This window comes from Melanerpes formicivorus, unplaced genomic scaffold (assembly GCF_026170545.1).
Source record: "Melanerpes formicivorus ecotype bairdi unplaced genomic scaffold, bMelFor1.0.p_v2 SCAF_115, whole genome shotgun sequence".
NCBI classification, from domain to species: Eukaryota; Metazoa; Chordata; class Aves; order Piciformes; family Picidae; genus Melanerpes; species Melanerpes formicivorus.
Window position 1 is genome coordinate 1229407 of NW_027142467.1, and position 22077 is coordinate 1251483.

Genomic DNA, 22077 nt, shown 5'->3' on the forward strand with positions numbered 1-22077 from the left:
GGCCAGTATGTAAGTATACAAAACCAGCTCCAGTGCAGTAACTCTCACCTCATGCAGATCCCTGCTTAAGTGTTGTCACTCCTACCGTAGAGTAATAGCTGCAGAGGAGTTTATACTTCAGATGCCTGCATGTGGCATTGGGGGAATCCTGAGACCCTCCCGAGCTCTGAGCTGGGACAGTTAATCTGTCATCACTCTTGTTTTGCAGTTTGCTTCAAGCATAGGGGTAGATGCAGTGGGGCTGGACTAGATGACCTCTAGAAGTCCCTTCCAACCCAGTGCATTCTCTGGTTTGGTTTGGTTTGAAGCTGTGGTTAAGCAGAATTTCTGGTAGAAGAATGACACGCTGGATTTACCTATGGGGTTGGTTTGGGTTACATGGAGAACGCTTCTGTATGGAAGGAAGTTGATGCTTCTGTTTATACAAACTTAAAGTAGCAGGCAGTTCCTTGCTCTCTGAATGTGTAACCTGGAGCTCCTCTGTGATTTTTCTAGAAGGGTGCATTTTTTGGTCTCTGATTATTTAGGGCCAACTTCCTTACTGGCGTGCTTCAGTCCAGTATGGAATAGCTTTGCTGCAAAGATTGTATTTCTCTTTCCATGTGTATTACACCACTCTTGATCTTTACTGGGAAGAGGTGGTATGCCTAGTGAAAACAATGTTGGCTTTTCAAGCTGCACCTCAGCTTGGTTGTCTGTTGAGCAGTGAAAGAACACTTACCCTGGAGTACATGCTGATGATTCTACAGACTTCAGTGGGTAGTATGTGCTCTGCATTTGTAGGGATCACACAGGTGATGTTTGTCCCCTCAAAACATGGTGTTCTGTTGTGCAATTCTACTGAAAGGCAAGAAAATACAGGTACCTCATGGATCTGAAGCTGAGTATTGGAAGCTCTTCCTTTGAGAAGAGAATGTGCAAAATTCAGCTCAGGATGAAACTTCCCAGGTGATGGCTCAGCCATGAGCTCCTCAGATTGTGAGGGCACTGGATCAGACACGTGTGGCTATTGCCCATGTAAACTGCTGATTGTGGGGAATGCCTGTTATTGAGAGCCTTTTGTGCTGGGATGCGCTCAGTGCCTCTGTTAAATGTATTTTCAATAGAGCTTGAACTTGTGAGTGCGTTTTGGAGTTAATTTTTGCTTGATAAAGTGCATTTCTGCTGCTGGAATAGTTTTGTGATTTCCAGGGCATGCTGTACCTTAATCTGGCAGGGGTGAGTAAATAGGGGATACTCTTTAATGGATGTCATTGCAAGCTGTTGAGGATCAGTCCTTAGTCAACACTTTATAAATTGAATGTGTTTAAAGAGCTTTATGGAAAGCTGTTTGCTTTGGCTGCTGATTTTGCTTTGGAACCATCCATTGTCTTCTGTAAACCAGAAGTTTCACATAATAGACATCAATATTAGTTGGCAAGGGTGGTTGTGAGAAGAAACTAGGTAAATGACATTCTGCATTTCTGGAACTGTGATTTGAGTTTTGCAAGAAATGTAACTACTGTCATAGTAAAGACTAATTCTTGCAAGTCTAAAAGCTAAATTTTGTGTGTACAAATGGACTCAAGTGTAAGCATGCTCTATGAAATCTTGGTGTAACAACATTTAATTGCTTTTTGAAGTGCTGACTCCAACGTCATTCAGCTTGCAGATCAGCGTTCTTCGAATGTACGCCAAGGGTACAAAGAGAAGGCTTCTAATAAAAACACTCTGTCCCCAAGTTCTTGCAGTTCAGCTACACCAAACTGTGTACTTGGCCTGGAATCAGAGCCTTTGTGCGCTGTTGGAGTGTAGTAACCACGAGACGGGCTCCACAGGTCTGGCACAGTGCTGGCAAGTGGCAGTGCAGCGCTGCTCGGTGCTGCCTGTGCCCAAGTGCTGGTGCAGCACAGCTCCTGGGTCAGCTGGCGCTCGCCGACTGGGCACCTTCCGCAGTGTGTAACAGCTCCGTGGTGTTGCAGGGTTGCGTGGAAGTTCAGCGCGTGGAAACTTAAGAGAAAAGAGAAAGCATTGCAGGGTGGGAGGTTGCATTAGGCATGGGGTGTTTCCCAGCCCAAGAGCTGCTTGTGGCAGTTCCGAGGCTTTCAGGGTATGGAGAAGCTTTCAGCCTTGTGGGGAGAGGTGCAGCTGAAAGTTAAGTGGCTTAACTCAACATAAACAGCTCAGGATTTTTATAGGCAAAGAAATGCAGTTCCTGTAGTAACATAGAGTTTACTATTAAGAATGAAAGTGTATTTCAGATTTCTTGCTTTCAGGAAGAAAAGACAATGTTTAAGCCAATGCCTTATATCATTAAGTCCTGTTGGAAACAGTTGATAGCTGAAGCTGGGGCTGGTGTTCCTGATTGCAGAGGAACTCCACTGTTTTTCTGCAGTATTTTGCATGCATGTGTTTGAGAATGAAAATGTGTTAAACTTGGGATCTTTTCAAGCTTTTCAGATGCAGGCAGATTTCAAGAGCTTTGGGCTTCTCTCACTAACTGCAAGCAGGCTAACTGGGTGAAGCTGCTTGCCTAGGGGCTAAGCATATTTTCAGGCATCACAGAAATGGAGGCTATGTCTTAATAGGCTACCTATTCCTTGCTGTTGGGATACCAAGACTAGTCTAAGACCAGGATTATTTGTTGCTGTTATTCAAGGAAGGAAATGAAGCTGGCAGAACACTATGTGGTGTATTGGAAATCCATGAAGTGAAAAAACTTGGTGTGGGCTCTTCAAGAATGTCTGTAGGCAGCAGCATAAACAGTTGCTGTCTGTTTACAGACACAACAGGAGTTTCCTATCTGAATCTTCAGGAGCTGTACCTCTTCTACCCGTAAGGCTTCTATTTGTAGTTGTTAAACCAGCTTTCCAGCTGGCAAGAAGGGAGTACAGCATGTTAGGACAGTTCCTGCTCAGCCACTTCAGCCAGCTGGCTCGATTCTGTTGTGCCCTGGTTGTCACCTGCATCAGCTGGTGCGCCGCAATCATCGGATGGAGCGGGAGGAGGTAGCAGGAAGGGATGATCCCTTGTGGTGTGTAACTTCCCAGGGTTTCAGCAGAACATCTGGGCTGTGTTTTGAGGGATGCTGTTACTAAATCAAAACAGTAGGATTGGGACAGCCTTCTAGGTATTGGTTCACTGAAAAATAAATCCTGGAGACTGGAGTGTTTTCATAATTTCAATGCTACTGTTCCAGAGGAGAGATTGAGATAGCAGATAGGAGGCAGTTGGGTTTGGGGACTTGTCAGTTCACTGTGAAGCTTCACTGCATGGTTTAGCAGTTCCCATCGCAAACTTTTCCTTATTGATGTCTTTAACATGGAATGCACATGTGCAGGTTTGTGGTTTGCCCCTGGAAAGGGACTGCTGCTGTTTGGAGATGGTAAAGTTTTTGGGGAGCTGTTTCTTTGAGGTTAAATTTAGTTTAGATCTTTAGTGCTCTGGGGGTAGGAGAGGAGGCTTCTGGTTCTGTCGACTTTTGGTATTGAAATCTTTCTCGCAGTAGAGGAAACCAGAGAAATACTGCCATGGAGTCCAGGCTGATGTTGCCCAAGAGCTAGTGTCATGAATACATGTATCATCGGTGGAGCTGCAGATTGCACAGGCAGGTCTGAGCCGGGCTGGAGGAGCAGTACCGAGAGGTGAAAAAAAACCTGTGGCTTGTGACTTTTAAGCAGTGGTTTCTTTGAGTTGTATTTGGGGTTGAAGACAACTGGAATAGAAGATGGATGGCCCTAACTAGTAGTTTCAACAGTTGACCAGACTACTTCAAGCTAGTATCTTTTGAAACTGCTGATGTTAAAGTAGATGATGACAGCCTTAGAGCATCAACGTTCAGCTTCCCGCTTTGAGTGCTGCCGCTGGAGCATCCCGGCAGTGCAGTAGTGTGCCCAGTGGTATCGGGAGTGGCAGTCCAGGGCATGCTGCGGTCTGGCAGGTCGAGGGATTAAATGTTGCCGAATAATAACTCATCTCTTCATTGTGAAAAACATTTACATCTGCAAATACAAGACAGCCATGTGGACACTCAGATTACTAGAAAGACTAAGCAATTATTTCTTTAGTTTCTAAGCCCTGAAGGAACTTCTCTCTGAAATACTCGCGTTTAAAGTGCTCGTTGGAGCGCTCCTGATGTCTAACCTTTTGAATGTTTTGATGCCTGAAGGCTTATCTTATGAATTCAGCTCTGAGGATTATAGGTGGTTCTTGCCCTAAAGTGTCTGCAGTTCGACGTTCAGTAAAACTCAGATACGGCCTCGTTAGGCGCTCGTTCTCGCTTTTTGCGAAGGCACCGCCGCCAGGAATCCGGCCCTGGAGGGTAGAGCATGCCCGGATCGCAGGCAGCGCTTACAGGGTGGAGCCTTTGACGGCTCCGCCACTGTGTCTCAGCTCGCAGCCGCCGTCCGGACGCGGCTCCCGTGCCCCACGCGGCTGGAACAGGCTGCGGGAGTGTCTGCGCAGGCAGAGGCTAAGCAGCAGGGGCCGTTGGTCATCCGCTCTCCGCCTCAGCGCAGCGTGCGGCGCTTGTTTCGGAAGGGAAGGGTCCTTGCTCCGCCACTCGTCTCCCGCGTCCGCGGGGGGGTCGGGCCGGGGGACCGCAACCCCTCTCCTGCCGGGGCCCGCGGCGCGGGAGGAGCCCGAGCAGCCCCGGGTCGGCGGCACGGCCCCGCCCCCCGCCGCTGCCAGCAGAAGGGAGGGGCTGGCGTGCGGGCGGGGCGCCGCCCTCTGCCTGCTCAGTCCCCTGCCTGCTCCGTCTGACTCCCTCTGCTCTGCCTGCAGATGGCTGGCTGCGTGACCCGCGTGGAGCTGTCGGTGTCCTGCTGGAGCCTCCTCGAGCGGGACCTGTGCTCCAAGTCGGATCCTCTCTGCGTCCTGCTGCAGGACGTGGGCGGCGGGCAGTGGGCCGAGGTAAGGGCGCAGACAGAACCCATCTCCTGTTCCCGTCCCGCTGCCTCTCCTAGCGGTAGCAGGGTACTTTTACTTTCCATGTGCACTCAGTGAACATTCCCCGATGCCTGTGCCCAAACTCTCTGGAGTTTTATGGTCTCTGGTTTCGATAATTTCTCAAGCTGCATCGGGAGAGTTCCATGTGCCCTGTCCTCCTCCTTTTCCCCCGGAGCATGCATTCCACACTGCAGCCTTTCACCAGTCCTTCCTCCTTCAATTTCAGGGGTGTCCAGCACAACAACGTTTCCTACCTGTTGCAATTTCCTTTCTTGGGCGGTCGTTGGTCAGTGTGGTGTCACTGTCTGGTCACTGAGCATGAGCCTAGCCTCTCACCTGAACGGTGCCTTAGTTCAACCAGTGCAGAGGCCCAGAGGTGCAGCTGAAAGTTGTGTGGGAGAAGGCATTCCTCTTACTTACTATCCAAAGCCCTGCTTCTCTGTGTGCAGCTGGATCGCACTGAGAGGATCAAGAACTGCCAAAACCCTGAATTCTGCAAAAAACTGGTTGTGGACTACTACTTTGAGAAGGTGCAGAAGCTGAAATTTGGCGTGTATGACATCGATAACAAGTCCTTTGATTTAAATGATGATGACTACCTTGGAGGGATTGAGTGCACACTGGGGCAGGTATGCATAGAGGTGTGCAAAATGATCTCCAAAGCAGCAGTGAGCATTAGGCTTATTATAAAACATGTAGGGAAAGACTGCTATCAAAGGCTTTGACATTCCGAGTTGGAAAGACCTTGTTGAACAGATTACTCTTGAACATCTTTAGAAAGGTCACTGTTGGTCACAAAGTAAACATCACAACTATGCATGGTTTGCAATTGTTTTACTTAGGGGAGGCTCTAGTAGCACTGGAGGCGGTCTAGGAGTAAGGCAGGCACAGTGCTTAAAGAGTTTGCTTTGCACAAAGTTGTTGTCATGAAGTACCTGCTTCCTGAAGAGGGGCTTGTACAGCTAGGGAGGAGAGGAAAAGTGGGCCTCCTGTTATTAAAGATAGGTTTGGCAAGTAGTGTTTCCAGATATTTTTTTATAGTATTTTGGTTCCTTGTGATGTTTGTTTCTTCTCCTGTTTTCTGTCAGGAGTGGCACAGGCAGGTGGCTAAAACTGAGTTTGAGGATGTTAGTGGGCACTGTCTTGTTGGTAGTGAAAGTGTCTTTCAGACTGCTCAGCCATTCAGGAGCACAAGTTGTGATGGCAGCCACTGTTGGAAATGCATTTAAATCCCTTTAGATCTTCTAAGAGACTTTAAAAGCTTTGCTTCTGAAGGCTAATGATTTTTCCTTTGTCTAACTTGGTGTTTATCACATCAGGTTGTGTCCAGCTCGGTCTTCACCCGGCCCCTGGAGCTGAAGCAGGGAAAGCCAGCAGGCAAGGGCACCATTACAGTAAGTAAGGGATTTGTGTGGAGAAGGTGCTTCCATCATTTTTTCATGTGTTGTCTGGGACAGAGCAGCACTTGTGGTTGTCTGTCAGTGTGTTTTAGAATACAAGGTGTACAGGAGAGAGAGGTGCTTGCAGCTGTAGTGTTGATAGTATGTAGTAGCTGAATGGGCCAAGTGCATGCATGCAGGGCAAGGGAGGTGATTCTCCCCCTCTGCTCTGGTGAGACCCCACATGGAGTACTGCATTCAGTTCTGGTGTGGAAGTGCTGGAGTGGGTCCAGAAGAGCCCACAAATGATCAGAGGGCTTGAGAATCTCCCCTATGGGGTCAGGCATGAAGGAGTTGGGCTGTTCAGCCCAGAGGAGAAGGCTCCAGGGAGACCTTAGAGCACCCCTCCAGTACCTGAGGGGCTCCAGGAGAGCTAGGCAGGAACTGCTGACAAGAGCTGGGAGTGACTGGACAAGGGACAATAGCTTTGAGCTGGAAGGTGGGAGATTGAGGGTGGAGATGAGGAAGAAATTCTTGTGAGGGTGGTGAGACACTGGAACAGGTTGCTCATAGAGGCTGTGGAAGTCCCCTCCCTGGAGGTATTCAAGGCCAGGCTGGATGAGGCTTCAAGCAGCCTGGTCTAGTGGGAGGTGTCCCTGCCTGTGGTGGTGGGGGGTTGAAACTGGATGATCTTTAAGGTGCCTTCCAACCTGAATGTTTTATGGTAAGTACAAGTGAAACTCTGTGTGGTTTCTGATTTATGTGTTTGCTTATTTGTTTCCCCTGTATTTTCTGTGATGCAGATTTCAGCAGAGGAGATCAAAGACACTAGGGTTGTGTGCTTGGAAATTGAAGCCCGAAGCTTGGACAAAAAGGTACTAATTCAGACAAAATGTTGCATGCTTCTGTGCTAGTCTCTGTGTTTGCTGAGCACAGTGTCAGGCTAGACACTCAATGGTCAGGTTTGGGGGATGGTTCAAGTGTAGAATGTTCTCTGTGTTAATACATTTAAGATTGTCTTCAGTGGGATATGGTAGCTCTGGATTGAGCTTTCTCTAATGTTACTCAGGAAGAACAGTTGAAAGTTTAGGCTGCCTCAACGTTATTTTAAGCCAAGGAGCAATCAGGGGACTTAGTGTCCTCACTGCTCAGTCAGCAGAATGGTGTGATAGTCTGAGGAGGTGGCATCAAAACTGGAGACCCCAGGACCCCTCTGTGTGCTGCCCTAAAGGGGGGATGTCTGGAGCCCCCCCCACCCAAGGAAGCTCCTGCAGCCCCCACACTTTCTGACCATGATGCACTTTAGCTCCTGTGTTGTCCCCAGTGGAGGAAAGACCTTGGGAGGAGATGGTAGTATTGGGTGCTTCAGTTCCTCTCTGCAGGCCCCCTGTAAATGCAGGTTTGTACAAAACCAGTTCAAGAAAGACTTAACTCAAAAAAGCCCCAAGCTGCCCCTGGGGGTATTCTGGCAGCCTGTGGGACCTGGCACTTGGGGACATGATTTGGTGCTGACCCTTCGGTGCTGGGTTGAAGGCTGGAGTGGGTAAGCTTGGAGGTCTCTTCCAACTGGATGTTTCTGTGAGGTTATAACTTCTTATGACTTAACTGTGGCTTTTAAAAGAGAAAAGCAAGAGAGAGGAAACTAAATGTGTAGCTTGGTTGACTTTGTGCTCTGTTTGAAGCCTTGCATGCTGCTCATGCTGCTCAGCCAGGTCTTCTCTCACCTGGAGCAAATGCAGGAGGCTAATTGCTCCTGGTGGGTTTTTGTTTGCAGGATTTCTTGGGCAAATCAGATCCCTTTTTTGAGTTTTACAAGCAGAGTGATGCTGGAACATGGCACCTGGTCTACAGGTCAGAGGTATTGTACCTGTGCTGATGCTTTTCCTTTCAGTTACTCCTACCACTTCTGGCCATGCTTTGCACCAGTTCTGCAATGGAAGTTGCCTTATAGCCTAGAAAAAGATACTCTGCTCCCTGACATGTCAGAAGTGTTTGCTTCCTGCCTGGGGACTAGAGTAAGCTGGCTCAGCCAGAGTCCATGCACCAAGTGGGAAGAGTGGCAGGACTCTCCTGTCTTTCAGTGGTGATGTGCTGTTAGATTGGCTTGGCTCCTACTCTGAACTTCAAGCTTTTGTCTCACAGCGCTTTTGCTTGGCTGGCTGTGCATGTTGGGGTGGACCTGGCCGAGGCCGTTCTCGGGTAGCTGTGCAGAGCCTGCCGTGCTGTGTTTCTTAGTCCTTTGGACACCACGTCCCTCACGTGATGTTATGCTGTAATTTCTTTCCAAGGTGGTTAAGAACAACTTAAATCCATGCTGGAGGAAGTTCAGTGTTCCCTTGCAGACGCTCTGCGGTGGAGACTTTAATAAACCCCTCAAGGTACAGCCTTTGGCAGTCTGTTGTCGTCATCTGCTCTCTGTTGATGGTGACTGGCAGTGATCAGCTGGTCTCATTGCATTTACATTTTTAAGCTGCCTTCCTGCAACAGGAGTGTGGCAGACAAGCGATTATGTGGCTCCAAGTAAGAAGTCTGTGCTGAAATGTTGTGAGTTGTCAGCTTGAGAAGCTGGGAGTGCAGAGGGACGTGCCTCAGCCACGACTGGGAAGGAAGGGAATCCTTCTGCTACTGTGCCGGCCAGGGCGAGGCTTTGATTGGATGCTGTTGTTGTTGTTGTTCTTTTGTGGTTCTGTTCTCCCTGTTTTTAATTTGGGCTGTTCTGTTTTGTTTTGGTGTGGGATGTGTTGGGTTTCTTTTGGTTTTTTGATCATGCCTTTCTAGCACTATTTCTGAGATCACTGAGATGCTCATAGGGGTTGGATGAGCTGAAGTGCCATGGGCCACTGATGCAGAGATAATCTTAATGCATCTGTCAGATTCATCTGTTCAAGAGGGTCACAAGCTCGCTCTAGTTCTTTCTCACTCTGTTCCAACTAGAATTTTGATTCTGAGTCAGAACTCCAGTTGCAGTCTTGTGTAATCTCCTGTATGTGACAACTGATTCTCTCTAGTCCTGGTTTAATGGGGGTGGTGGTAGAACAATTGTTTCCACAAAAGAAAACCTAATAGCAATTGGAACAGGCTGCCCAGGGAGGTGGTGGAGTCACCAACCCTGGATGTGTTTAAAGGTCTTTTGGATGTGGTGCTTGGGGATATGGCTTAGGGGTGAACCTTGTCGAATAGGGTCAGTGGTTGGACTTGGTGATCCCAAGGGTCTTTTCCAACCTGAATGTTTCTGTGATTCTAAGCAATGTGTTCCTAATGTAGAGACATTTAAAACCATACATGGTGCCATCTCTCCACTCATCCACTTCCTAAACACTTTCCATTTGCAGAATTTTCCTGCCTCATCACATCTGTGCAGAGATCTCCTGCTGCAAGCTTGAGCTGAAAGGTTTAGCCAAAACCCTGCATGCCAGTGCATGTAGTTGTGAAGCATGGCCTGTCCAAAGAGTTCCTGAGGTAATGAGCCTGCAGATAGATGTTCATGTGGGCTGCTTCGTGCATGGCAGTGTTCCATGTGGTGCTCATGAGCTTTTATTGTTGTGGACTCAGCAGTCTTAGGTGAGAAAGGAATCCTCCTGGTCCAGAAGTGAGTAGGAAGATGTGGAAAGGAGATGGTGAAACAATGCCTCTCACCATCTGTGGAAGCTGCTATGAGGTGGCGTGCTTCCTGTGCTGTTAGTTAGCCTCTCTGTAGATTCATAGATAGGTTGGAAGGGACCTTGAAGATCATCCAGTTACAACCCCCCTTGCCATGAGCAGGTTAAAAAAACTTGGGCTGGGTTTTGGCCTTTTGTTTTGTTGTTGTTTTCTTGTTGTACTTTGGGGTTTTCTTTGTTTTCCAGAGGGCTCAATTGCTTCTGGAGCTCGCTGTGCAATGACTTGCTGCTTAAAAAGGGTGGGTTTTTCCTGCTAGTTTATTTCAGCCAGATTCTCAGTGTATGTGCAAATAGTCCATGGGGCTTCAAAACACAGCTGTGCAAAAGGATTGCACTGTCTGTGTGCTCAGGGGTCACAACAGCTAGGTTGGAAAAGGCCTTGAAGATCATGGAGTCTGTCCCTCAGACTGGTATTTCCAAGCCAGCACAAGAGCATATGTCTTAGCACCACCTCTGCATGTCTTCTAAACACCTCTGGGGGTGATGGCTCCACCACTTCTCTGGGCAGCCTCTGCCAGGGCTTTGCTCTCCTGGTGAGGGATTTTTTTCTGATGGGTGATGCTGTCCAGGGGTGCCAGAGAGTTTGATCTGTGGAGGTTGCCTTTTGATGTGTTTGTAGCTGGGAGTGAATGTGGGAGAACTGGAGGGGCTGGGGCCACTGGTCTCCCATCTCTGCTGATGTCATCAGGGTCCCCAGGCTTGGGGCTGCTGCTGGGACCATCCTGGCTGATGTGCACCATGTCCATGGTATAACCAAAGAGGTGATTGGTGGGAACCAACAGAGATTCACCAAGGCCAAATCCTGCCTGAGCACCTTGGTGGCTTTCTGTGATGGAGTTACAGCATCAGTGGACACGGGAAGCGCAGCTGATGTCATCTACCTGGCCTTGTGTCAAGTGTTTGACACTGTCCCCATGACATCCTGGTCACCAAACTGGGAAGGCATGGACTGGAGGAGCCCTGGCTGGATAAGGAATTGGCTGGGTGGCTGCCCTCAGAGGGTTGCAGTCAAGGACTCAATGTGCTGATGGAGAACAGTGACAAGTGCTGTCCCTCTGGGATCGGTGCTGGGGCCAGGGCTGTTTGGCATCTTTGTTGGGGAGGCAGGCAGTGGGATTGAGGCACCCTCAGGAGGTTTGTGGCTGGCACCAAGCTGTGCAGTGATTGACATGCTGGAGGGAAGGGATGGAGTCTCCTTCTCTGGAGACTTTGCAGACCTGCCTGGCTGTGTTCCTGTGTGACCCTGCTTTGGCATGGGGGTTGGACTTGATGGTCTCTGTAGGTCCCTCCCAAGCCCTAACATTCTGTGGTGTTTGTGATGGCATCCAGAAGGACCTGGACAGGCTGGAGAGCTGGGCCCAAGCCAACCTCCTGAAGTTCAGCAAGGCCAAGTGCAAGGTCCTGCGGGTGGATAAATCCCAAGTAGAGGTCCAGGCTGGGTGAAGAATGGCTCAAGAGCAGCCTTGAGGAGAAGGCCTCGGGGGTGTCAGTTAATGACAAACTCCCTATGAGCCAGCAGTGGTCAGTGGCAGCCCAAAGGCAGCTGTGTGCTGGGCTGCATCCAAAGCAGGGAGAGCAGCGGCACAGGGAGGGGATTCTGCCCCTCTGCTCTGCTCAGACCCCACCTGAAGTACCATGTCCAGTTCTGGTGCTTCCAGCGTTAGAGGGATATGAAACTCCTGGAGCAGGCCAGAGGAGGCCATGAAGGTGATCAGAGGGTTGGAGCACCTCCCTTGTGGGGACAGGGTGAGGGACTTGGGGCTGGAGACAAATAGGCTTCAGGAAGACCTTGGAACAGCCTTCCTCAAAAGGGCTCCAGGAGAGCTGGGGACGGGCTTTTGACAAGGGCTGGAAGTTACAGGATGAGGGACAATGGCTTTGAGCTGGGAGGGGTAGATTGAGACTGGAGATGAGGAAGGAATTCTTTATGTGAGTGTGGGGAGAGACTGGAACTGGATACCCAGGGGGGCTGTGGGTGCTCCCTCCCTGGAGGTGTTCAAGGCCAAGTTAGATGAGGCCTTGAGCAGCCTGGTCTAGCAGAAGGTGTCCCAGCCCAAGGCAGGGGGGATGGAATGAGGTGATCTTCAAGGTCCCTTCCAAGCCAAAGCATTCTGTGGTTCTGTGAACTGCTTGGCCTGCCAGCTTCCTCCCTCCCAGTTCTTGGGGGATTTGGGGTTATTCTGTGGCAGTTAGGCAAAACTGGTCCCTAGAGCTGAACATGGTGGGATGCAGGGAAGGGTGTAATTGTCTAAAGGCTTTGCAGTTGGCCTTTGTGTGTCTGTGTCACCCTGACCCCAGTGTCCCTCCCTGTCCCAGGGGCTCTGTGCTACCTTCTGCGTTGGGCCATGCCTGTGAGTCCTGGCTCCCCTGCCAAAGGGCTGCTTTCCCTGGCAAGAAGACAGAAGTCTCCCTGTGCCATTTCCTACCCCACTGGTTGGTATTGGTATGGCCCTAGTGAGGCTTGGTGCACTTTGGGGCTCACCAGCTCTGACTGGGGTCTCAGTGGGACTTGGGCAGCTGTGGGGTTTTGTTTCCCAGTCCCTGCTGACCACCACTCTCCCTCCCTGCTCCCACAGGCAGTGCTGGAGAAATGTCATTTAATGGGAAAACAGAAACAAGACTAAGAAAAGCTTCCTACAAAGCCCCTATAACCTCCCCCTTTCTGCCAAACATGCCACCCCTCCTCCCCCACCCCCCACTTCCCCCACCCCCCTGTCACCCCTGCCTGGGGCTGATGTCCCTCTTGCGTTGGCAGCTACAGCCCTGCGCTTGCTGGGGGGCTGTTGGGGGGTGACTCTTTCTGTGCTTCTTCCCTGTAGCTCTTTCAGGGCAGGGTGGGCTGGGGGTGATTGCAGCCCTGCTTCCCCCCATGGCTCCTGGTGCTCCATCCCTGTGCTGAGGAGTTCTTCAAGGCTCAGGGTGGCCTCACGGGTCTCGGGGACACTGTAGTCAGGGCTGAGCAGGTCTTCTGGTAGCGACAGTGAGGCAAAGTCATGGAGGCTGCTGCAGCGTTTCCTGGGCCCCCAGGCACTGTCCTTCTGCTGGGACTCTCCTGGCTGACCTGCACTATGGCCTGGGAGCACCCAGAGATCCTTAGGGCATCTTCGAGTGTCCCCTCCTTGGACAGTGCCACGTTGCCTGCTGGGTCCCCGAGGCCTTGGTCGTTGGAGGCAGCGCACAGAGCGAGAGGGGAAGTCACTGCCCTGGGGGATGTCTCTGCCCAGGAGTGCTCCTGCAGGGGTGCCCATGCCAGCGTTGTTGACTGGTGGAGGCTGCTGCTCCACGTGCTTGTGGCCAGGGTTGGGTGTTGGCAGCACTGACAGGGCCGGGGGCACCGTTCTTTCTTCTCTGCTGGCCTCATCAGGGCCCCCAGGCATAGGGCCGCTGCTGTGACTGTCCTGCCTGACTTCTGCTGTGTCCACTGAGCACCCGAAGAGCCTCAGGGCCTCTTGGAGGAGCATGTCCTCAGAAACATCAAGTTCAGCTGCTGGATCCCCAAGGCCTTGGTTGTCAGGGGCAGCAGAGGGGTTGGGCTGCATGTTACTGCCCCAGGGGAGATTGTTGTAGGAGGGAGGCCCCATGGAGGTGGCTGTGCCTGAGATCTGGATCGGTGCTGCCTGCCCCTTCGTGTGCTCGTAGCTGCTGGTGGGTGTGGGCAGCACCCAAGAGGGGGCTGAGGCCGCTGCTCTCCCCTGATGGTTGTACGTGAGGCCTTGCAGTTGTCCCTGGGGGGCAGTCCCTGGGGCTGCCCAGGCTGCAGGGGCCCTGCACACCCTGGGGTCCTGCAGGGTGGTGCCCAGCAGGGGAGTGCTGAGGCTTAGCGTGGCAGTGGCTGCCGCAGGCAGGGTGGTGCTTGCCCACTGCATGTGGAAGAGCCGGGGGTCGAAGTAGCAGCCGCAGGGAGCTCTCTGGAGACCTGTGTGGGTGAGAGGGAGCTGTGCTGGGGGGAAGGACTCCAGTGCCCCCTGGCTCTGCACCAGGCACATGGAGAGCTAGTGGCTGGGGTGGCCCCTGCAGGGTGAGCTGCTGAGTTGGCAGGGTGGGCTTGCAGAGTGGGGAGGAGACACCTGTAGGAAGTGCATTGGGGGGGATGAGCCTGAGCACCCAGGAAGCTGTCTGGGAATTGGATTTGCTGGGCACACATCACCCAGCTGGGGCAGGGATGCTTGCCCTGGCTGGCTGAATTGCTGTGTGCCTGGGTGGGCTGTGATGGGTTTACTGGGAGTGCCAGGGGGTTGGGGGTGCTGAAGGTGCCAGAGCAGATGGGTGCCATACCTGCTGGTGGTGCCTGGAGAGCCTGGGGTGCCACTTCCACAGGGAGTGCCCTGGCTGTGGGAAAGGGCTGCTCCTGTCTGGGCGGTTGGCACAAGTTGGCTGAGCCTGAGAAAGAAGAGCAGTGGTCATCTCCACTCTTGCCCCCAGGAGCTTCCCTGAAGTGCATGGGTCAGGGTTGGTCCTACCTTGGGTGTAGAAGGTTTTGGGGAGCACAGAATTCTGAAGGAGCTGGGGTGCCAGGGGGCCTGGAGGCTGCATGGTGGGAGCCTGCATGGTGGGAGCCAGCGTGGTGGCAGTGCTGTGGTCCCTTTGGTCTCTTGGTTGCTAAGGACTCTCTGGGGTATCCCAGGTGAGAAGGGGGGGTTGCAGCTGTTCTGCCATGCCCTGTTCTGCAGTGGGGAACATGCCTTAGCATCTAAGACTTGTTTATGTTGGGGGAGAGCTTTAAGGTTATGGAGTTCAACCATTAGCCCAGCACTGCCAAGCCCCTGCTAAACCATGTCCCTCAGCATCGCAGTGACACATCTTACAAAGCCCTTCCCAGGATGGGGACTCCACTGCTTCCCTGGGCAGCCTTTCCCAGGGCTTGACAACCTTTTTGGTGAAGGAATTGCTCCTTGTCCAATTTAAACATTCTTTCTCTTGTCCTGTTTCATTTCTTGGGAGAACAGACCAACCCCCTCCTCACTTCAGCCTGTTTTCAGGGAGCTGTAGAGAGCAATGAGGTCTGCTTTCAGCCTTCTTTTCTCCAGACTGAACACCCCCAGTTCCCTCAGCCTTTCCTCACCAGCCCTGTTCTCCAGACCCCTCACCAGCCTTGTTGCCCTTCTCTGGACCTGCTCCAGCCCCTCAATGTCTCTCTTACACTGTGGCAACTAAAACTGAACCCAGGATTCAAGGTTTGTCCTCACCAGGGCCCAGCACAGTGGGACAATCACCTCCCTGCTGGCCACACTACTCTTGGTGCAGGCCAGGATGCTGGTAGCCTTCTTGGCTACCCAAGCAGACTCCTATTCTATTAGCTGTCAGTCAACACCCTCAGGTCCCTTTCTGCCTGGCAGCTTTCCCACCACCATTGTGCTGATTGGTTTTTTTCTTCAGTGTTTGCTGCCCTGAACCTCTTGTCCAGAGGTTCCTAAGATGTAAGTCAACAAGCAGATTGAATGTGCCCTCACTAAGTTTGCAGATGACACTTGGGTGGGAGGGAGTGTTGGTCTGCTTGAGAGAAGAAAAGCAGAAGGGTCTGGGCAGGCTGGATTGGTAGGCCAAGGCTAATGCCAGGTTCTGCACTTGGGTTGCAGCAGTCTCGTGCAGTGCTACAGGCTTGAGGAAGAGTGGCTGTAAAGCTGCCCAGTAGAGCAGGACCTGGGTGTGCTGGCTGACAGCCTGCTAGATGAACCAGCATGTGCCCAGGTGTCCAAGAAGGCCACCAGCATCCTGGCCTGGATCAGCAATGGTGTGGACAGCTGGAGGGGGGAAGGGATCATGCGCCTGTAGTGGACACTGGTAAGGCCACACCTTGAGCATTGTGATCAGCTTTGGGACTGTCACTAACAGGAAGGGCACTGAGGTGCAAGAAAGACATTGAGGTGAGAGAAGGGCAGTGAGACTGGGGAAGGGCTGGAGAGCAGGGCTGGTGAGGACCAGCTGAGGGAGCTGAGACTGTTTAGTCTGGAGAGGAGGAAGCTGAGGGCAGATCTTGCCACTCTTCAGCTCCCTGAAAGGAGATTGAGATGTGGTTTGGTCTCTTCTGCCGAGTGGCAAGTGATGGGACGATAGGAAATGGCCTCAGGTTGCCCCAGGAGAGATTTAGACTGGACATGAGAAGAAACTTCTTCACTGAGAGGGTTTCTCAAACACTGGAACAGGCTGCCCAGGGAAACTGAGTCTCTGCCCATGGAGGTGTTTACAAGACACAGAGGTGCTAAGGGACATGGATTAGTACAGCCCTGGTAGAGCTGGAGAATGGTTGGACTGGATGATCTGAGAGGGCTTTTCCACAACCAAAATGATTCTGTGATTCTGTCTGTGTGAGGTAAAGGTGAAGGAAGAGCTCCTTGGACTTCAGCACAGTGGAAGCAGCCATACTGATGTGTCCCCTAAACACCAGCTTTGCCAGGCTGTGTGAGGTTGTGTGCTGATGTCACCCTCCTGCTCACACTGACGAGGCTACTGAATGCTTTGGTAATACTTCAGTGTGATGCTCTGTGCTGAAGAGCAGCTCAGATGGGTGGCACAGCCTGAGCTTCTTGGCAATTTCATTACAGATGTGAGCAAATGAAAGCAGCATGTCTGCCCCACAGCCATGGAGGTGGGAATGGCAGATGTGGAATTTGGGGGGGTTGGTATTGGGACCCAAGCTGCCAGCTTGTGGCATTTATGTACTGTGAGATTTGAGAGTTCCTCCTGTCTTGTACTTGCTGAGCATATTGCAAGGCTCATAGTGAGTGTTGGGTAGTTAATTTGCAAGAAATAATCATTAAATAAATGATCATGGATTTACTGATAATAATTGATTGGTAATTTAGAGACAGTGGGTTATCCATAGGACAGCAATGTGCCCTGGTGGCCAACAAGGCCAATAGTGGACTTGAATGTGTTAGGAGTGTGGCCTGCAGGTCGAGGGAGGTTCTCCTCCCCTTCTGTTCAGCCCTAGTTAGACTCCATCTGGAATACTGTGTGCAGTTCTGGGCTCCCCAGTTGAAGGAGGACCGGGGACTACTGGAGAGAGCTCAACAGCTGTGGAGAGGCAGAAGGGACTGGGTGTCTGTCTGATGAGCAAAGGCTGAGAGGTGACCTTATCCATGTCTATAACTACCTGAATGCTGCTGTCAGTAGGATGGAGCCAGGCTCTTTGCAGTGCTAGGATGAGGGACAGTGGACATAAACTCAATCACAGGAAATTCCATCTCAGCTTGAGGAGAAACTTTTTTAGTGTGAGGGTGCTGGAGCAGGCTGCCCAGAGAGCTTGTGGAGACTTTCAAAAGCCATCTGGGCATGTTCCTGTGTGACCTGTGCTGGATGATCCTGCTTTGCACTGCAGTTGGACTCTGGAGGTCCCTTCCAACCCCTACCAGTCTATGACTCTATGCAGTACTCTGCAATATTGCTACCAGGATTTTGTCTGCAGCAGCAGCTCCATGCTGTGGGCTGCAGGCACTGATTCTTGCCCAGCTTTAGAAAGCCCTTGCACAAAGAGATCTGTTCTGAGCTGTACTGTGAGCTAACAGGGAACTGCTCTTCACTCCAGTTTTAGTGACATGGCTGGAGGGGCAGGAGGAGCAAAGGAGGGGAGCAGAGGTGGATGGAGGCTGCAGCTGCTGAATGCTCTGCAGTGTTCCAGGTGTGTTGGCATGAGGACCACCCTGCACCAGGAGTCCATACCTTGGCTTCTGTATTTGTTGGTGTCCCTGGCATAACACAGTTACTTTAGGGTGATATTTAAACATCAGAATTGCTGAGAGGTGGAATGGATGTCAACAGTGGTGGAGCATGTGGAAGAGTGGGAAAATGTCAGGTTGGGAGGGATGAAAGTGGGCAAAGGGGGGCACTGTCTGTGAGGTGATCTTGTTTTTCCATCAAGAGACTAAAGGGTTCACAGCTTGCATTGACTTGGAAGGGACCCTTAAAGGCTGTCTCATCAGACCCTCCTGCAGGAAGCAGGACACCTGCAACTAAATCAGGCTGCCCAGGGCCACATCAAGTCTGACCTTAAATGTCTCCTCCCTGGGCAACCTGTTCAGTGTTTCACCACTGTCATTGTGCAGAACTTCCTCCTAATAGTGAACCTAAATCTTCCCTGCTCCAGTTTCAAACCATTGCCCCTCATCCTACCCCCACAGGCCCTTTGAACAGTCCCTCCTCAGCCTTCCTGTGGGTCCTCTTCAGGTATTGAAATGGAACTCTAAAGTCTCCCTGGAGCCTTCATTTCTCCAGGCTGAACATCCTCAAGTGCCTCAGCTTCTCCCTGTAGGAGAGGTGCTCCAGCCCTCTGCTCATCTTCACGGCCTCCTCTGGACCATCTCCAGTAGTTCCATGTCTCTTGTTTGGGTGCCCCCATAGCTGGAGACAACACTGCAGTCGAGGGCTTAGCAGAGCAGAGGGACAGAATCACCTCTCTTGACCTGCTGGCCATGCTGCTTTGGATGCAGGCCAGGATAAGGTTCTGCTTCTCATTTAGGTGTCTAGACTAGAGCACACTTCATCTGACTTATGCTGGCTTCCCATAGATAACAGTGGAAGGTCTCTGGGGGGTTAAAGTAGTCCTAAAAGAAGCCTGTCTCAATTCAGACACATAGCCTTTGGATTTACATCCTTAGTGAGGTGTAACACATGGGTGCATCCTGTCCCTTTGTCCTGAGGAGGAAACTGTCACTGTGGTTTATTCTGGAGTATTTATCAGCAGGTCTTGGAGAGTTCTTGGATCTGTGGCAGGTGAGAACTGCAGTGTGGAGGAGGCAGCTGATGAGACTGCTGCTGGAATCATGCTCTGCAGGTGTGTGCATTGTGCCTGTTACAAATGCTGCTCATGGCTGGTCTGTGGGCAGCTCCTGACTGTGGATGCCTTGCTGTGCTTGCTTGGAGCCACAGTGGTTAGCATGTTTTGAATTTCAAGTGCATTGCTGTTGGGCATTATCTGGTTCCAAAGCCTTTGATACCACTTTAAACATAACTGGATGTTTAAGTATTTTTAACTTCCTTGACACCAGATGCAGAGATGCAAAAAGGACCTGGAGCTGATGGGAGAGGGTCCAGAGGGGGCCACAAAGATGATCAGAGGACTGGATTACCTCCCCAGGGGGGACAGGCTGATGGAATTGGAACTGTTAAACCTGGAAAAGAGGTTCCAGGGGGACCTTTGAACAGCTTTCCAGTACCTGAAGGGGCTCCATGGGTGCTGGGGAGGGACTTTTGATAGGGGCTGGCAGTGCCAGTATGAAGGACAATGGCTTTGAGCTGGAAGACAGAGATTGAGACTGGAGATGAGGAAGAAATTGTTGAGAGTGAGGGTGGGGAGAGCCTGGCACAGGGTGCCCAGGGAGGCTGTGGCTGCCTCCTGCCTGGAGGTGCTGAAGGCCAGGCTGGATGAGGCTTTGAGACCCTGGCCTAGTGAGAGGTGTCCCTGCCCATGGTGGGGGGGTTGGATGGATGATCTTTCAGGTCCCTTCCAACCCAACCCATTGTGTGAATTAATGAAATCAGTTTCTTTGAAAGCTGCTGCTGGGCAGAAGAAAAGAGTCTGTTCAGAAAGGGCTTAGATAACCAAGTCTTGATTGCTTCTCATTACCCTGGCTTCATGTCCTGTCCTGTGTGATCCTGCATTTATACATCTGGGCTGTGAAGTGTTAGGGCTTTCTGTGGTTCTGAGTGTCTCTTACTGCCAGCTCAGTGAGTGATCCAGGTGACACCACCAGTCGAGGTGTGATGAGCAGCTCACGGCTGTGGCTGCGGAGCTGCTGGGAGCAGGCGCTGAGGTGGTGGCAGCTGCTGCTCTCCCCTGGTGCTTCACCTGCCCGTGGCTGGCTCTCTCCCCTTGCAGGTGCAGTGTGCAGACCACGACAGTGATGGCTCCCATGACCTGATAGGCACCTTTGAGACTGACCTGGCCCAGCTGCAGGGAGCAGCGGATGGCTCTCCGGTGAGCTTCCACAATCTCTTGCTGACTTAGTCCAGAGCTGGTTTTTACAAGCCCCTGTTAATGCTGCCCTCAGTGATGTGTTTTTAGCTGTGGCCTCCACAGGTGAATTTTTCTGTCTCTCTATAACTAAGCCAGCATCTGGGAAGAACAAAACCTGGTGCTGGAATTCTGTTGCTCTGTTCTGCTGGGGTACTGCTGCCATTCCTGTTCCTAAGGAGGTCCTTGAGCCTGCTGTCTGCTAGCCACTTTTCCCAGCAGTGGGGCTTGCTTTTGCCTCTGCTGAGTCAAGACTTGGCCATGCTTTACCATGAGTGCAAAGGTACTGTTTGTGCTTGGGCTGGTCACCCTGACAAGGACTATGGTCACCTTTCTAGCTAACAACAGCAGTGCTGCCAAGGGACCCTCTTCTTCCCTTGTCTTCTTGGGCATCCAGTTTAGAGTAAGTTGGAGCCCTTCACACCTGGTGGCAGTTTCTCTGTGCTGTCTTCAGTGAAAACTAATGTTTTGAAACTCATAGAGTTGTCTTATCTGAATTCAGACAGATGAATCTGCATTCAGGGCATAGACTAGAGCTGCTCCCAGCTGCCAACCAGCTTGATTTCTGTGGTTGTCATCCTAGAGCTGGTGGAAGATTCTTCCCTTTTCCTCCAGCCCATGTGAAATCAGAACTAATGTGAGCAAAACAAAATTGAAACACTGCCCTTGGGGACCTGCAGCCTATACTTCTTTGGCCTCTTCCATGTCCAGATTGTGTTAAGAGAGATGCTCTTATCAGTGATCAGCTTCTTCCCCCCAGCACAGTGACACTGTCCCATCTCTGCACACACAGAGTAACAGCCTTTGAGGTGAAGGACTTGGCTGAGGGCTTTTTGTCCTCAGTGCTGATAAGGAAGGTGTCCAATGTAACCTGTCAGCAGCCAAAGGAGTTGCAAACCTTTTCAAAGTAACTTTCAGAGTTCTGCCAGGTGTTAGGGTGCCTCTTTGTGTGATGCCCTGACACCATTCTGTTCCAGATACTTGCCCACTGTAAATGCAGGTTCTGAGACTTGCTCCTTGTGTGCTTTCGTTACGTAGGTGGAGTTTGAATGCATTCATCCTGAGAAGAAACAAAAGAAAAGGAGCTACAAACACTCTGGCATCTTTAGGGTGAAGTCTTTCAAGGTAGGAAGATTTTTGTTGTTTTGTAGCTTTTCTTTTAACTTTCTGATCATAATGAAACTCTTCTTGTGGGGAGGAGGTGTAACACTGTCTGTCTGTTCCTCTAGATTGAGACAGAGTACTCATTTCTGGACTACATCATGGGAGGCTGCCAGATTAACTTCACAGTGAGTTGTTTCTCCACTGCATATATTGATGGGTGAGAGGACGAGCAGTGAAATTGTGATGAGGGCTTCTGCTGGCAGTGTGAATGGCTGCAAGCACAATGTGGATCTGCAGTGATGAAGACTGCAAAATCCAAATTACACTCTTAATTTTCTTGATCAAGTGGCATCTTTAATGGAGCTAGAGAGCTTCTTAGAGTTCCTTAGAGAAATCATTTCAGTCAGTGCAAAGGATTGCAGCTTCCTACACCTGTACCCAGTGGGAAAAGGTACACAGGCAGTTTCCTGTTCTTGCACAGGGGTGCATGTGCCTGCAAGGAAGGGACCTCTGTAGGCTTGGTCTCACCCTCTTTCTGGGTATGATTAGTTCTTCTCTTGTGCTTATGGTGATGCATCTGTGACATGTTATCATCATTTGACTAATTAGGTGGGTGTAGACTTCACTGGCTCCAACGGAGATCCCAGGTCACCAGATTCTCTTCACTACATCAGCCCAGATGGGACAAATGAGTACCTGATTGCCATCTGGAGTGTGGGAAGTGTAGTCCAGGATTATGACACGTATGTAGTGATCTTACCTGATCCAGCCACTGCATCCAGAATGTCACAGCAATCCTCCATGATTGAGACTGAGAGCTTGTTCCAGGGCCGTGACATGACAACCGTTGAGTTGCTACCTTTCCTTTGGAGGTCCCTTCAGCTGCTGCTGCTTCTTTCTCCTGTTTCTGTTGCTGCCAGGAGGGGAAATGGCAGCCCTCTGTAGTTTGGCATGTTTGCTTGGTTTATCCTTCCAGGCCAGTCTCTTTATGACCTCTGAAATGCTGCTTTGGCTGGTCACTAATTCTTCATTGCTGATGGGGCATTTCAAACATGAATGC

General features: G+C 51.1%; 1 protein-coding gene across 3 annotated transcripts in view; it reads left to right on the forward strand.

Annotated features, from left to right (window-relative positions):
* The window catches only part of CPNE1 (copine 1), a 57999-nt gene that overhangs the window by 23448 nt on the left and 12474 nt on the right, over nucleotides 1-22077 (forward strand). For all 3 annotated transcript variants that reach the window (XM_068167325.1, XM_068167326.1, XM_068167327.1), the window contains exons 2-11: nucleotides 4762-4890; nucleotides 5376-5555; nucleotides 6246-6320; nucleotides 7109-7180; nucleotides 8080-8163; nucleotides 8594-8683; nucleotides 19779-19877; nucleotides 20952-21038; nucleotides 21143-21202; nucleotides 21627-21760. In XM_068167325.1, the coding sequence (XP_068023426.1) occupies nucleotides 4762-4890; nucleotides 5376-5555; nucleotides 6246-6320; nucleotides 7109-7180; nucleotides 8080-8163; nucleotides 8594-8683; nucleotides 19779-19877; nucleotides 20952-21038; nucleotides 21143-21202; nucleotides 21627-21760 (1010 nt within the window). The remainder of the gene's footprint in view (nucleotides 1-4761; nucleotides 4891-5375; nucleotides 5556-6245; nucleotides 6321-7108; nucleotides 7181-8079; nucleotides 8164-8593; nucleotides 8684-19778; nucleotides 19878-20951; nucleotides 21039-21142; nucleotides 21203-21626; nucleotides 21761-22077) is intronic.